The sequence below is a fragment of the Jaculus jaculus genome, chromosome 1 (genome assembly GCF_020740685.1).
Source record: "Jaculus jaculus isolate mJacJac1 chromosome 1, mJacJac1.mat.Y.cur, whole genome shotgun sequence".
NCBI classification, from domain to species: domain Eukaryota; kingdom Metazoa; phylum Chordata; class Mammalia; order Rodentia; family Dipodidae; genus Jaculus; species Jaculus jaculus.
The window spans coordinates 38,029,826-38,043,845 of record NC_059102.1 but is presented as its reverse complement, the minus strand read 5'-3'; the positions used below and the strand labels follow the sequence as shown (position 1 = coordinate 38,043,845).

Below are 14,020 nucleotides of genomic sequence, written 5' to 3'. Positions count from 1 at the left end.
GACAGGGTCAGGCTGGAATCAGAAGGGTGTTTGCTTCTTCAGGTGGCCGTGACCTTGGGAAACTTACTCCTTCTGGGCATCAGCTTTTTGGTAATAAAGTAGACCAGTAACATTTGTCTTGTAGGATGGGTGTGAGGATTAGTGGAGACACGTAGGGGGAGTTCCTGCCGCGTGGTGGACATTCCGTAAATGTTAGCTCCTTCCCCCAGGACGGTCTTTTCTCTTCTCGCTTCTCATTTGTCGTCCAGCGGCCGCCCTTTGGCCCTTCACCATTCAATAGCAGTCCTTAAGAGGACAGAGACGCCAAAGGGGGGAGTTGGCATTATCTGTCATGTTAACCATCCCCTGCTTCCTTGCCCTTCTGGTTCTTCCTCTCAGGATGTGCCCGTTGCTAAGCAGACACAGCATCAGCCCCTGGCAGGTTCCTGACCCCCTGTGGCTGGGGTTCTGGAAACACAAGGGGAACAAGCCAATGGGGGACCCTGGTAAGGGAGGCCACAGTACAAAGTTCGCTTGCCCCCAGGGCTGGGCGGCTGACCGGGGTGTTGGTCTGAAATCTCTAGCAGAGCTCAGCTGGCTTTCTGAGGAAAGGGAGTGTTCCTCTTCCAGTCTCCACCTGGTTCTTGGGAGCTGGAGTGGAGCTCTTCCTTGGGCTGCAGTCCAGCAACCTCCATCTGGGTGTGATGCCCAGGCCCTGGGAGGGGGCCATAGCAGCCAGAGTGGTTCAGAATCAAACTCTTGGCCCTCAGAATGGCACCTTCCCAGAGCAGGGCTGACAACTGTCCGTGTTGGCGGTGCCTGGTGGGGGACTGTCAAGACTGCGTTGGAGGAAGCAGCCTGGATGGCCGGTGAGGGTGCTGTTCACAAGGACACAGTGCTGTTAGCTCTTCCTGCAGGCTTTGAGATGACCTTGAGACGACTGCCTAGGTCCTAGCACTCCCCCCGCCCTCCACCCCCCGCCACCAGACTCTCTTTCTTCTTTCCCATCTAGCCCTTGTCTGGGCAGCATGAGAGATTGCAGCTTTTGCACAAACCACTTGCCAGCTGGATGAAGCAGGAAGGAGTGGCAGTTAAGCACATGGGTGGAGGAGTCAGACAGCCCGGAACTGAGTCCTACCTTTGTCTGTCCCAGTTGTGTGACCCTGAGAAACCACCTTACTTATGTGAAACTGGGATAATTCTAGCACTTTCCTCTTGGCATTATCGTGAGGATTAAGCGAGTTGATTCTTGCAGAGTTTAGACCCGACCTAGACACACCGTGCTCAGTCACTGAAAGCTATTGTCATTTTGAGGGCCACATTCCTGGGGGAAAACTGCATGCTTAGACAGAATGAAAATGGTGTGGTTATTATTTTGTTATTATTATTGGGTTTTTAAAAATTTATTTATTTGAGAGCGAGTGAGAGAGGGAGAGAGAGAGAGAGAGAAAGAGAATGGGCATGCCAGGGCCTCCAGCCACTGCTAACGAACTCCAGATGCATGCACCCCCTTGTGCATCTGGCTAATGTGGGTCCTGGGGAATCGAGCCTTGGACCGGTGTCCTTAGGCTTCACAGGCAAGTGCTTAACCGCTAAGCCATCTCTCCAGCCCTGTTATTGGGTTTTCTTGAAAAGGGAGAAGTCTGGCAACCAGTCTACTTCTGGCTAGGCTCGGCTGGATTGTGACTGCTTGGTTTGCCTTAGGCCAGTTTCATTCCTCATGTGCCCCAAAGGTCTTTGCTGTTTTTGCTACATCTTCAAGTCTAGCAAAGCCCAAAAAAGATGTCAGGAGCCCAAGTAGGGCTTTGGGACCAAGAAAAGACAGACTAATGGGTCTCAAGAAGAATCAGAAGAGAGAGGGGGATGGAAATGCCCAGTGAGCCAACCTGGGAGAGCCTTTGACCCACACATCTGCAGCTGGTAAAGCGCAGTCAGCGAATGCCCTTAGCTCGAGGCACCTGGCTCAGGACACCTGGACTCCTGGCCCAGTGCTCAGGGGCAGGTGAAGTTCAGTTGGCTCAGTATCTGTTTGTCCTCTGTAGCTTTTTAGCACAAGCAGCTTGGTGGCAGGAGACTTGACTTGATTGGAGGGAGCTTGTCATCTTTCTCACATGACCCAAGTACTTGTCACCCAGGAGGCCCTCAATAAATGCTTGCTGGATGAAGACACAAATGAATGAATGACTGAACGTGTGGAATGTGCTTCCTGGTGAGGTATAACCCAAGACTCTAGTTACACTGTTTTGAGAAGGCGCCTCGTTGCCTCCCTCCCACTGGCGGAGGGAAGGCAGGACGGAGGGCAGGGTGCGGCAACAACTACGTTGTCTTCGTTCTCTGGTGCATGCCCAGAGCCCTGCTCCGTCTCCGGTGCTCCCGGGTTCACCAGCCGTTGTCGAATGGGTCAATCAAATGGAAAGCCTTCTTACCTTGGGCGTGCTCTTAATAGCCGGGAACTTTGAACTTCTCTTCGTAACTCATCTGACCCACCCACCAGGTAGGGTCAAACGGCACAGACAGACCCCGTGACATGAAACATAGGAGTTCAGGGCATCCTCTGAGGTTGGCTGTCACTCTGAAGTTCCTGATGTCCTTGGCAGACTGTCTAGCCCTGCGTTGTTTGCGCTGTTGTGTGTGGCCAGTCAATGGACCCTGTTATCTTGTTATTTGGCACGCTCACTGCATTTGGAACCAGACCTCTGTGGGCTTTGGGTTTTCACTTATCTCACTATCTTAGATGCACTAGCTCCTTTCTAAAAAGACAATAGCTTCCAGGGTGACTGGGGAATCATTTCAGCAGTGATAGAGCAGCTTGTCACCCCTCTGACTACATGGTATGGTGGGAAAGGGCTCCAGGGCTGGTTTGGGGGACCAGCTGGCTCTTTGACCTTGGAAAGAGTGACCTTGATCGCCTCATCTCTCTGGGCCTCATCTCTGGGGTTCCTTTTAGATTTTTAATTCCATGTCAATATGCAGGAATGGGCTTTGGAGAAGTGGAGTGATTTTCAAGTTGTTATATGCTTCTCAGAGAAATTGTAGCTGTTTTCATTTTAAAAAGTTTTCATTTAAGTTCCTGTTCTGAGTGTAAAAACAGCACTAGCTACAAGGAATTCATATTTTGTGATTTATTGGAAGTATTATTATGATATCAGAAAAGGGTAGTTTTTTGTTAAATATGTTTTTAAAAGGCTTGCTGCATTCTTAAGCATGATTTTATTATATCTTGGAGCAACTTATTTTCCCTCATGAAGAATATATCTGTGATTTATATCATGCCTTCACTACCAGAGGCTGGCCATGAGCACATTCCATGGCATTATATCATCCCCAAGGGGTGTTCTGGCTGCAGAAGCTTCCAGATTCCTCAGCATATTGCCAAGTCTGAACTGCCAGGTTCTTTCTAGAAACCAGGCCAGCTCGAAACTAGCCATGCCTGTGTCCAGCCACACATGGGAGAGTCAGAGAGGAAAGGGTGCGTGGGGATACACCAGTCCGACTCTCTTTTGTTTTTCAAGGTAGGGTCTCGCTGCAGCCCAGGCTGACCTAGAATTCACTATGTAGTCTCAGGATGGCCTTGGAATTACAGCGATCCTCCTACCTCTGCCTCCCAAGTGCTGGGATTAAACGCGTGTGCCCCATGCCTGGCAGAATCCCTTGTCATTAAGATAAGAGGAATGGAGGCCTGCAGTGGAGAACTGACTTCCCTCAGGTAATGCCTTGCCTGGTCTAAGCCCTGGTCTTCCAAATGCGAACACTGTTGTGCCTCACAGAGTCACTGCTTCTGCCTGGAGCTGCAGCTCTCTTTATGTAATGACTTGCCTTCACGCATCTCCGGAGGAATGGCTGTGGCTAATTCAGCATTCCAACCAGCATGTCCTTGCTCAGAAATGTTCCCCACCCCCCACTAGCTAGGCACTAATATCCAGCAGAGAGTTTATTGGCATAATTTCTCCAGAAAAGAGGCTGGAAGCAAGTTCAAACTTAAGCATTTTTTTATCAACAGCCCCAAAGGGCTGCCCTTTCCCTTCCCATCATCATCACCAACCCCAATAAGGCTTTTGTAACCACAGGAAATCAGGGTGCACAAAGCAGCAACAGCACAGGCCAAATCAGCAGGCACATGATACATTACTGAATCAACCAGCAAGCAACCACCTGGGATCCATCTTTGTTAAGGGTAAAATTAGCTCACAACGATACTGACATGACTGGACTATCTCGAGTCTTCTGAAGATGTGAGGGAGGCTGCATAGGGTACAGGTGTAACTTTCCTTCTCTGTTTTCTCAGAAAACATGCAAAGAAAGGCTTCACAAGCAACTAAGGCTGCATCAGTATCTCCCAAACTTCCCTTTTCAAAGATGGCCACCCCTGCTGTCCATTCAGAGGGGAGCACACAGCAGAATCTACTGGATGGACATGGAGAGAGACAGGCAGCAGGAGAAAGATATTGTTTTCACAAAGGTTGTTAGCTTTTTTTTGTTGTTGTTGTTTTGTTTTTCTTTATTGATGGGTTTTAAAGTGCATATAACTGAAGGCAAAGTCCAAGGCCTAGAGAAAGACATGAGGCCCTCGAGAGAGGTTCAGAGACTCTAAGGGCAGCCGACGAGTACCCACCTAAAAAGGCCACTTGAGCTGCGAAGGGAGAAGGTAGGGAGATGGAGGGCAGGGGAAAGAAAGGGATGGGGGAGAGGAAGGGGTTTGGGAGGAAGAAGACAAATACCAGTTCAGATATTCAGCCCAAGATGACTCAGAGGAGCTAGTTTATATCCCAGCTACAGAAATCGGGGTTGGCTTCCAGTCAGAACACTTGTTTCAGGAGATAGGAGAAGAATAGCCTCAGACCAGGACACAGCACCCTGGGGCCCTTTAGGTGAGGGGGGGTCATAGTGATGGGGGCTTCTCCCAGCGTGACATGGTTTCCCCTGGAAGCCTCCCATGAGTCTAGGAGATGCTATCCATTCAGGAGAAGCAGAGGCTGAGGACTGTGGCCTGAAGCCCACCCAGAGGTCCCCCACCTGAGAGTTTCCCTTTGCACCTGCATGTGGTCAGGGTTCCACTCACCCACGCAGGCTGTGCCATCCTCATTGGGCTCATATCCTCGACTGCACCGCTTGTTGGTCCGGCACCTGTAGCTTCCGTAGGTGTTGACACACACAGGCTTGTCTCGAGGGCACACAAAGGGGAACTGGATGCACTCATTGGTGTCTGCAAGGCAAGGGGTGTCACTCACCAGGGAGGTGTGGGCAGTGGGTCCTAGCTCAGGCTCTGTCTGCCCACCTGTCTTGTGACCTTGGGCATTTTGGGCATATCCTTTCTCCTTGCTGGGCTTACTTCAGTGCCCTTGACTGGCTTCTCTTGACTTTGACCTCTGCGTGTTGGGGAAGCTCAGGCTTGGTCCTCAGTAGTCTGTTCTATCCATACTTTCTCTAGGTAAACTCTTCACATCTGGGTGACCATGCTCTTCCTGCCTCCAGCCAAAACCTCTCCCTGCGCTCCAAGCTCATGAATCCAATCTCCAGTGACCGACTTGGCAGTTCCAGTTGGATGTATAGCACACACATCAAACTTCAACATGTCCAAGATAGAACTGTGTTTCCCCTCAGCCCTTATACCTCTTCTGCCCTCAGTTTCCGTTGTCCTGGCATCACCAATGCCACCACCTCCGCTTGGCCACGCCAGCGGAAGTCAGAGCAAGCCCCGTGTCCTCCCTCACTCTCATCCCAGGAGCGACCCCACGCAAGGCCCTGCACGTTCTAAGCCGGAGCACGCTTCTCGTGGGTCCTCCTTCCTCGCTCCTTGGCCACCACCCTGTTCCCAGCCCCCACGGTCTCTTGCCTGGGTGTCTGCAGCAGCTGCCTTACTGGCCTCCCGGCTTCCACGCTTCCCTCCAATCCAGTCTGCAATTCAGCAGCCAGAGTGATCTTTTAAAAATGTGAATCGCATCAGGTCACTCTCCTGCTTAGCTTCCAAGTGCCCTAAGAACAAAAGTCCAGACTCCTTTCCTGGAGCCTCGAGCCCCTCCTTGGCCTGGAGCTGCAGCCTCCGCCTCATCTCGCCTCATCTCGGCGGTGCCTCCCTCTGACACGCAGCCTTGTCCTAGCTACCTCGTGCTCTTTGTCCCTGTTCCTCCTTTGCCAGAAAATCCCCCCCCCCAGCTCTTTCTGGGGCTGGGTCCTTCTAATCCTTGGGGTATCAGCATAAATGTCCCCCTACTGTGGCCCTCCCTGACTTCTCTGTTCAACACTCTCCAGAGAGCATCTAGTTTACAACTCATCTTGCCCATCTGTAGGGCCCTGTGTTGGGGGTCTGTCCTTCTCTACCAGAATAAACATCCTTCCAAGCAGGCGCTTGGTTGCAGCCCCAACACCCAGCAGGGCACTCAGTACCATGTAGGAGACACATCAATGTTTATTAGATGATATAAGAGGGAAGGGGGGCTAGGCCGGCGATCTCAGAGTCCTTCCAGCGTGCGGAGAGAATGACATTTCAGGCACCTGTGCTACCAGCTTAGTGTGTGGCCAGGTTGGGACATGAAGCGCGTGGGGGTGTCATGGTCTCTTCCAGCCACGATTGCACCATCATTGTGGGTCATTAGGAAGGACGATGTGGGGTTAGAAGTCTTCTGGACACTGGGTCCCTTTCGCCTTCACATTAACAACCCTTGGGTCATGAATAACAACGGACATTCGAGAGCTGCCATCTGGAAGCTCTCTACGCCCCACTACTGTACGAGGCTGTCGCTTCCTACCTATGCTGTGACTACATTCTACCTCCATGTTGCCCACATCCCTTCCCCAGTGCCCGCCCTTGCCTGCCAACCCCCCCCCCCTCGTGTCTGTTCCTCTGGCTGGCCAGGCACATGGCTGCTCTGCTTCTGTCACGGTCAAGTTTGCCTCTCATGGGATCCAGTGTCTATGTGATAGCACAGTTTATCCCCAGGCTTGCTCTCATGCTATTCAAGGCAGTGAGGCACTGCCAATGCCTCGGGCTGTGGTGAGTCAGCCTGTGGTCCCTAATGTTACTCCCACCTTAGTGAGTCACTGGGGGTGGATGTGTTTTGGCATCTGGGGCCCCAAGGACTTTCCATTCCCTGCTGTCCCAGCCTCTGCCTGCCTCCTGGGCCTTGCCATGGGTCAGGATGTTATTCCCCAGGGGGTATCCAGTCTCTGCCCCATTCCCTGGTGCTTTCAGGCAACTTACCCATGCAATGGCCATTTTCCTGCTGGGAGAATCCTTGGCCGCACTGCAAGGTGGGCAGAAGCAGAGACACTGGTGAGTTGAGCAGGCCCCATCTCGGGTCCCCTCCTGGTCACAGCCACAGCGTCAGAGTCTCCCTGACTGCGGCATGAGAGTTATTCTTAGCCTGGGCCTGGGGTGGGGGGAGCCCTCCTTTTTACGACCTCCTGCCTTGCACTGAGAATAGAAGTGGGGTTGGGAGTCCAGAGGGCATGAACAGGCATCATTCAAAGTTCAGTTCATTTCCTTGCCAGTGGGATCTGGGTACCTGGCCTGGACCAGAGCTAGTCCTCCAAGAGTAGCTGAGCCTCACTTTCTGGTAAAAGGAGGCTCCTCGGAGCCCGGTAGAACCCCCCGGGGGGAAGCAGGAGACTAGGGGTCACTTTGTATCCCTGTGCACAGCTGGCCACGCAGCCTTAGCTGGTCTTGGGCTCCTACTCTTGGCCTATTCCTCCGTAAATAGGATGCAAAAATTCTTGCCCTGCCAACCCCCAGGATTTCTGTGGGAGCCAGAAGAGATGTGGGTAAGGCAATGCTGTAAAAGTACATATGGAGGGATCACCTGAAGCCTGCCCTCTGCTGAAAACCACCTCCATGGTATAAAGACTAATTCTACATGTTTGCCCCAGGATAGTAGTGGGGGAGGAGGTGCTGCTTTTGTCTGACTGCGAGGCCCAGATGCCTTGGCCCACCTCCAGCGGCGTGGGGTCTTGAAGCCTGTCCTCCTCCTGGGGGTAAAGGATCTCCAGCACTGAGTTCATCTCCTCGCTGGCCACACTGCGGCTCACCATCTTGCCATCTGGCCATGTCACCTCCACACTGCTGGCTCCATCCCTTCCTGCGGGAGGAAGGAGGGAGGTCAAGGACAAAGGAGAGAGGAACCCCCAGCCAGAGCACCATCACTGAATGTGTTCACTCATCTGACAAAAGTGATAATTAGCAGAACATTCTTCAAAGCATTGGGAAATGAACAAGATGGGTTGGAGGTGGCGCCTCCTCAGAGCAACACTGACAACAGGAGATTCTACAGCCATGAAAATGCTGTCTGTCCTGGCCTGTGGCTGTTCAGTACTTGAAGTGAAATGAAAGTAGGTAACTGAGAAAACTGAACTACACATTTTATTTAGTTTAAACTAATGTACATCTTAATAGCCACATGTGGCTTCCATATTGGAGAATTTTCATTTTACCCAACAGGCCAGGTAAATTCAGCATGAAGCTGACTTTAAGATGTAAAGCCAGTGGTAAGCAGGATGACTTTAGGGTCTCAGGTTCAAATCTTGGCTCTACTACTTACGTGCTATGTTGATAAGAACATGAGGGGAGCAGAAGGCTGGAGTATTCTATTGGAAAACAAATTCCTGGGGACCTGGAGACCTTCCCAGCTCTGGAGTCAAGTCACTGTGGCCTCCTGGGCACCTCTCTTATACTACTGCTTATGGATCTCTGCTAGGAGCCAGGTCCTCTTTTTGTCACTGGGGATGTCCCTGTTCTCATGGGCTTCCACTTTCCACACGGGAGACAGGCAAACCGATGAACAGACCATGTGTCAGATATTGGTGAAGAAAGCAAACAAGCATGGGGGAAAGAGAACCTGTCCTTCTGGCCAGTGGTCAGGCTAGAGCACTTGAGCTGAGCTTTAATTAAAGACCTGAAAAAGATGGGGTGGAGGGCACTGGAGAAAGACCATTCTACAAAGTTGAGATGCTTAAAAAGACAGCAGAGGGGCTGGAGAGATGGCTTAGTGGTTAAACACATGCCTATGACGCCTCAGGACCTCGGTTCAATTCTCCAGGTCCCACATAAGCCAGATGCACATGGTGGCACATACATCTGGAGTTCCTTTGCAGTGCTTAGAGGCCCTAGTGAGCCCATTCTCACTTATCCCTTCTCTCTCTCTCTCTTTCTCTCCCTCTCTCTGTCTGTAATAAATCAATATAAAAAACAGCAGAGATGCTCAGATAATATTCATGGAGAATTCATCACACACACCCCTAGAGAAGTGTGCTACATTAATGCAGAAAGCAGGCCAGGGAGATTGGATGGGTGTTTTGGCATTGTCAAGGTCTGTGTAAGGAAGCCTTCTGGCCCTTGTGGCGAGGTTGGGCTGATGGTGATGGACTGTGGTGGAAATCACCTTCAGGGATGGCCTTTCTCAGATTAGTTACCTCAGAAGGAGGGCAGTGCTCAGCCCTCCTCCTGGTCACTCACTAGGCCTGACCAGATATAGGCAAGTACTCTGGGATAGAGGGTCCTGTAGAAGACCCTCAAATCCACTTGGTCCCCCAGCCATCATTCCTGGGTGAATAAAAAAAAAAAACCCACATTGCCACATGTATGCTGCACTACTATTTTTCCCTAATATGTATGGATTCTATTGGAAAACAAATTACAGTTAAACGTGCTGCTGAATTCACATTGGCTTTTGGTCATTACTATCCACCAATGGAGTAATGATAGCCACTATGAGGAGATCTGTGAGATATTTTGCTATTCTGGTCTTGGGTATGATATTTAGTATAGTATTTTTCCAATAGCAAAGCAGGTTGGGAGTCTCAAGCACATTTGGAGGAAATCTAGTGTAGACTTGTTGTTGAGATAGGGTTTTACTCTAGCCCAGGCTGACCTGGAATTCACTCTGTAGTCTCAGGGTGGCCTCAGACTCGTGGTGATTCTCCGACCTTCGCCTCCTAAGTGCTGGGATTAAAGGCGTGCGCCACCATGCCAGGCTAGTGTAGATTCTGTTGTGCAGAGAGGTCCCATGGTAGGAAGGATCTGAACAGGACGGACAGCATTCATGCAGTGGTCGGAAGGGCTCTGCTACATCTTTCTCCCCAGTTCCCGGAGGTCAGAGTGGACCATGCCAGCCACATCTGCTGGCTCCCATCCTCCATGTGTGGTTCCCCTTTGTTCTTTCTCTTGGTCTCCAGGAAGTCTCATGAGAACATTCCAGTGCTGCTACCGCTGAGCAGGGGAGGGAAGTGTTAATGAGGGCAGAACCAGCTGCCACACTCTGGAAGAGTCCCAGGAGGCACAGCAGCCACCCTTAGGGACAGCAGGGATAGTCACGGGAATGGCTCAGAAGACAAGAGCTGTACACAGCTCCATTTCTCCCCACAGATCCCATGGCCTCCTAGGTCCAAGCTTCTGTTTTGTGTTTTTGCTGTATCCAGCCAGAGGAGGTTTCTCAGTAGGCTTGGCTCTTCTGACACCCCCTCATACAGGGTAGGGTGTGGAAGAAGGATTATGGAGGGCCAACTACATACAGATTTTCTGTTTTGAAGTAGAATCTTGTGGCACATGAGATTTGGCATTTTTAGGGTATATAGTGTCCAAATTAAGTGGTACATATAAAAAGCAAACATTTAACATTAAAAAAAAAGAGACAAAAGCAAATGTTCCTCACCTAAGCCAACATAACAGTTCCATGAATACATTTTGTAGTCTGACTGAAGCCACAAATAACTCAGTCAAGGAATATTCATAGCCTATCAAATGAGCGGCCCTGTCCTGGGGCACGGGGCTCCAAGCAGGTGCCTCCCCTGTCCAGACCCAGAGGGTGGGGCTGTTGGATGAGGGTGCCCTTTTCTCTGGGCCTAAATTTCTTCATCTGTAAGATAGGGGTGCTGGCCCAGCACCTTAACACTTGGGTGGCACAGTGCTTCTTCCCTGGAGCATGAACACTACCCCTTCCTCCTAACCATCATCCTGAGCATCCTTGTCACCGTCACAGTTCCCAGAGCTTCACCCGTCAGTAGTAACCGTGAACACTAACGATGTGCCCCAACGGGACCAAAGCTTCATAGTGTCAACACATGGGATCCTGCTTCCACGTGAAAGGTGCCAGCTTCATAATCCCCACCTTACCGATGAGGACACTGAGACTTAGAGAGAGCAGGAGAACTGCCCGGTTATTCAGTAAAAGCCTGTATAATCCCAGAGCTTCAGGAAGAGTGAGTGTGTGAGCAGAAGAGGAGAGGAAGGACCACTTTTGGGCAGGTGGAACAGCTTGGGTAAAAATAGAGAGGTGTGCAAGGGCAGTTGTATTTAAAGGCACCAGAGAAGTTCCAAGTGGCGGAAGCAGAGTGTGAGCAGGTGTATCAGGTGGGTTGGGGAACAGGAACCCCGAGAAGGACTCTGGAGCCTTTGCACCTGCAAGGTGGGCATTTTTTGCGCATGCTCTGGATAATGGACACTGAGGCCTGGTGAGGTGTCCAGGCTTCTGTCCTAGGGCTGGTTGATCTCTCTGCCCCACCTCACTGGGGAGATGGCTCTAGCGTTCCTGGAGCTGGCAGACTCCCAGGTCTACACGGGAGCAGCCACTGAGGCGGCGAGTCTGCCAGGCCTGTGTGCAGGCTGGTCTGACCGAGAGGGTCCTGCTAACTGGGGAGACTTAGGTCAGGAGCGGCAGGGAGTCACCTCTGACAGCTTTTAAAGGACAAAGGCCAAGGAAGCACACAGCGTTGCCTTTTTCAGAATAACAAGCAAAACAGATGGTGGGAATACAGTTGGTGGAATATTTTTGCACTTTAATAAAGCCATCTTTATGTGGGCCACTGAATTTTCCTTCCCTAAATGAGCACCAGCCGGCTTGGAGGCAGCTCTGAATCACTCGCAAACAATTAGCTGAAAAGAAGGAGCGTGTGGGGAGGGGGTAGGCTGCCATCCATGAGGGGGAGAAGCTGAGTGGGTGACCCCAACAGGGCCTGGTGGGGGCGAGTGGATTATCGGAACTTGTTTTTATTTACTGGGCTCAGCCTACTGGTGGGCAGGCAATGCGGGGCAGCTGTGGGGGCGGGGGGGAGGCTGAGGAGGCAGCACTCAACATTCACTCTGAGCAGAAAGACTTATTTATGAAGCTGGCAGGTGGTCTGCACCCGGGGGGGGGGGGCGCAGGGACCAACCAGGGCAGCTGTCGAGGAGATGCAGAATGTGGCCTGAGCTCCCCTGAGCAAGGGGCAGGGTCTGTTGAGAAGGCAGGAGATACAGGTGCTCTGCATAACTGAGTGACACCCCAGAGCACAAGGCTAGGGAAGATCCCTGTGGAGCGCGGGCTCTGGGGAGAGACTCTGGGGTTCACGGGAGGGTCTGGGCTCTCTGTCCTTACTGCAAGGCTTGGAGCATTCAGAGATGCCGCTGAAGACAAGCGTGCCTCTGTGAGTACAGCCGTGAGCTGGATGCACCTCACGAGGAATATAAGACTGAGGCCCTCGTGCTCGCTCACAGCAGTGAACACGCACCGGTGCCCGCTCAACCACACCCCGCTGCAGAGTCAGAAGGGGCCAGCAGGGAGTGACTCCCGGAGGCTGGGCGGGAGCAGGGTCTCTTGAGGCTAGATAGAGCCTTACTATGCTTGCTGGCAGGTGGCAGGGGATCCCAGTAGCCCTCTCCTCTTCAGTCCCAGCCTCTGGGCATGGTCTCACTCCACTCTGATTTGCAGTCATGCAGAAGCCCAAAGCAAGCTTTTTTTTAAAATGCATCTTCTAGACAGTCCCCTTCTCACCTCAAGCTGCTCAGACCTGGAAACAATCTCGCTGTCCATCAACGGGGGACTTGGTAAATAAATTATGATTGCTGCCATACAGTGAAACACTCGGTGGCGATGGAGGAAAATAAAAAGAGATGCGCACACACTTGGAGTGATGGCCAGGGAAGGGAAAAAGCAAGTGGAGGACTATCATCAGTTTTGTTTTTGTAGGTATCCCAAGTAGTATTTATCTATAAGTGTGTCCTTATGCATACTGCATGGGATAAAAACATAGCAAAAGCCTGGGCCTCATATTTGAAAGGCTGATACTTGCCCCATTCCTCTCCCCACTCTAAATCCCCTTTCCCTGCATGGTGTTTTCTTTCTTCATAGCACTTAAGATGATCTTAACATTGTCTATTCTGTGTATTGTGTATTCCACGCCTCTCCTCCTTCCACTAGAATACAAGAGTGCTTGTGGCAAGGCCCTTGGTTTAGTGACTATTTGGAACCTAGTAGGTATTCAGTGAACATGAACTGAATAAATGAGTCAGATGGTGCAGGATGGGGAATCCTTTATTTATTTATTTTTTCACTTAATATTCCAAGCACCACGGTGAGATTGTGGATGATTTTCATTTCCCTTTTTGTCATTTGTTGTATTGTCTAACCTTCCTACAATCAATGTGCATTGTGCTCACAATCAGGAGAAAGCTACACAGGGCTCCTGAGAACAAGGGCCAGTGTAGCTCTTGGCCCGGGCCTCTGGCTGCAGGGCTGAGTGGGCCGTCCGGGCCCTGCTGCTTGCCGTCCTTTCACAGCCAGGCTGGCTTGGGCCCTCTTGGCTCTGCGGACACCCTTTTGCCCACTGCACCCTGTGCAGCCTGCTCTGCAGACCCCAAACACCTTGGCCTGGCCGCCCCACTTCCCAGGCTCTGCTCCCACTCCCGCTTCAGGTCCTTTGTCCAAGCCAGCTGGGTCCCTAGGATGCTCCTCTCACCCATGTCTCTCTGCTCCCTAACTTCTGCTATCCTTCTAGCCCTACTTCCAGCCTCACTTGATTGGTAAAGCTGCCCAGAGCGGAACACGGTTTTCTTGCACAGTTTGTTCACGGCCTTGGACCAGTGTCAGGGTCCACATGCAGGGGCTGGAGCATTTCTTCCTACCCGTCTCTTTCCCCCCATCTCTGCTTCTCATACCTTCTTGCCTTGCTTCTTTTGTTCTTTCTGTTCCCTTTCCTCAGTCTTTCCCAACATGGGCACACATGCCCTCTATTCCCTCTGTGCCTGCTCTGTTCCTCTGCCGCTGTCCCATCACTCAGGGAGGATGGTAGTATGCTC

The 14,020-nt window shown here is 51.5% G+C and overlaps 1 protein-coding gene across 2 annotated transcripts in view; it reads right to left on the bottom strand.

The window, feature by feature from the left end:
- The window catches only part of Crtac1 (cartilage acidic protein 1), a 169,555-nt gene that overhangs the window by 6,004 nt on the left and 149,531 nt on the right, over positions 1-14,020 (bottom strand). Inside the window, exons 12-15 of one of the 2 annotated variants that reach the window (XM_004669893.2) lie at positions 7,906-8,051; positions 7,178-7,220; positions 5,039-5,182; positions 3,951-4,609 (exon numbers count right to left, since the gene is read on the bottom strand). In XM_004669893.2, coding sequence (XP_004669950.1) covers positions 4,491-4,609; positions 5,039-5,182; positions 7,178-7,220; positions 7,906-8,051 — 452 coding nt within the window. In that variant the 3' untranslated portion in view covers positions 3,951-4,490. Of the gene's footprint in view, positions 1-3,950; positions 4,610-5,038; positions 5,183-7,177; positions 7,221-7,905; positions 8,052-14,020 lie in introns of those variants that run through there. The other variant, XM_045134200.1, reaches the window with a different exon arrangement.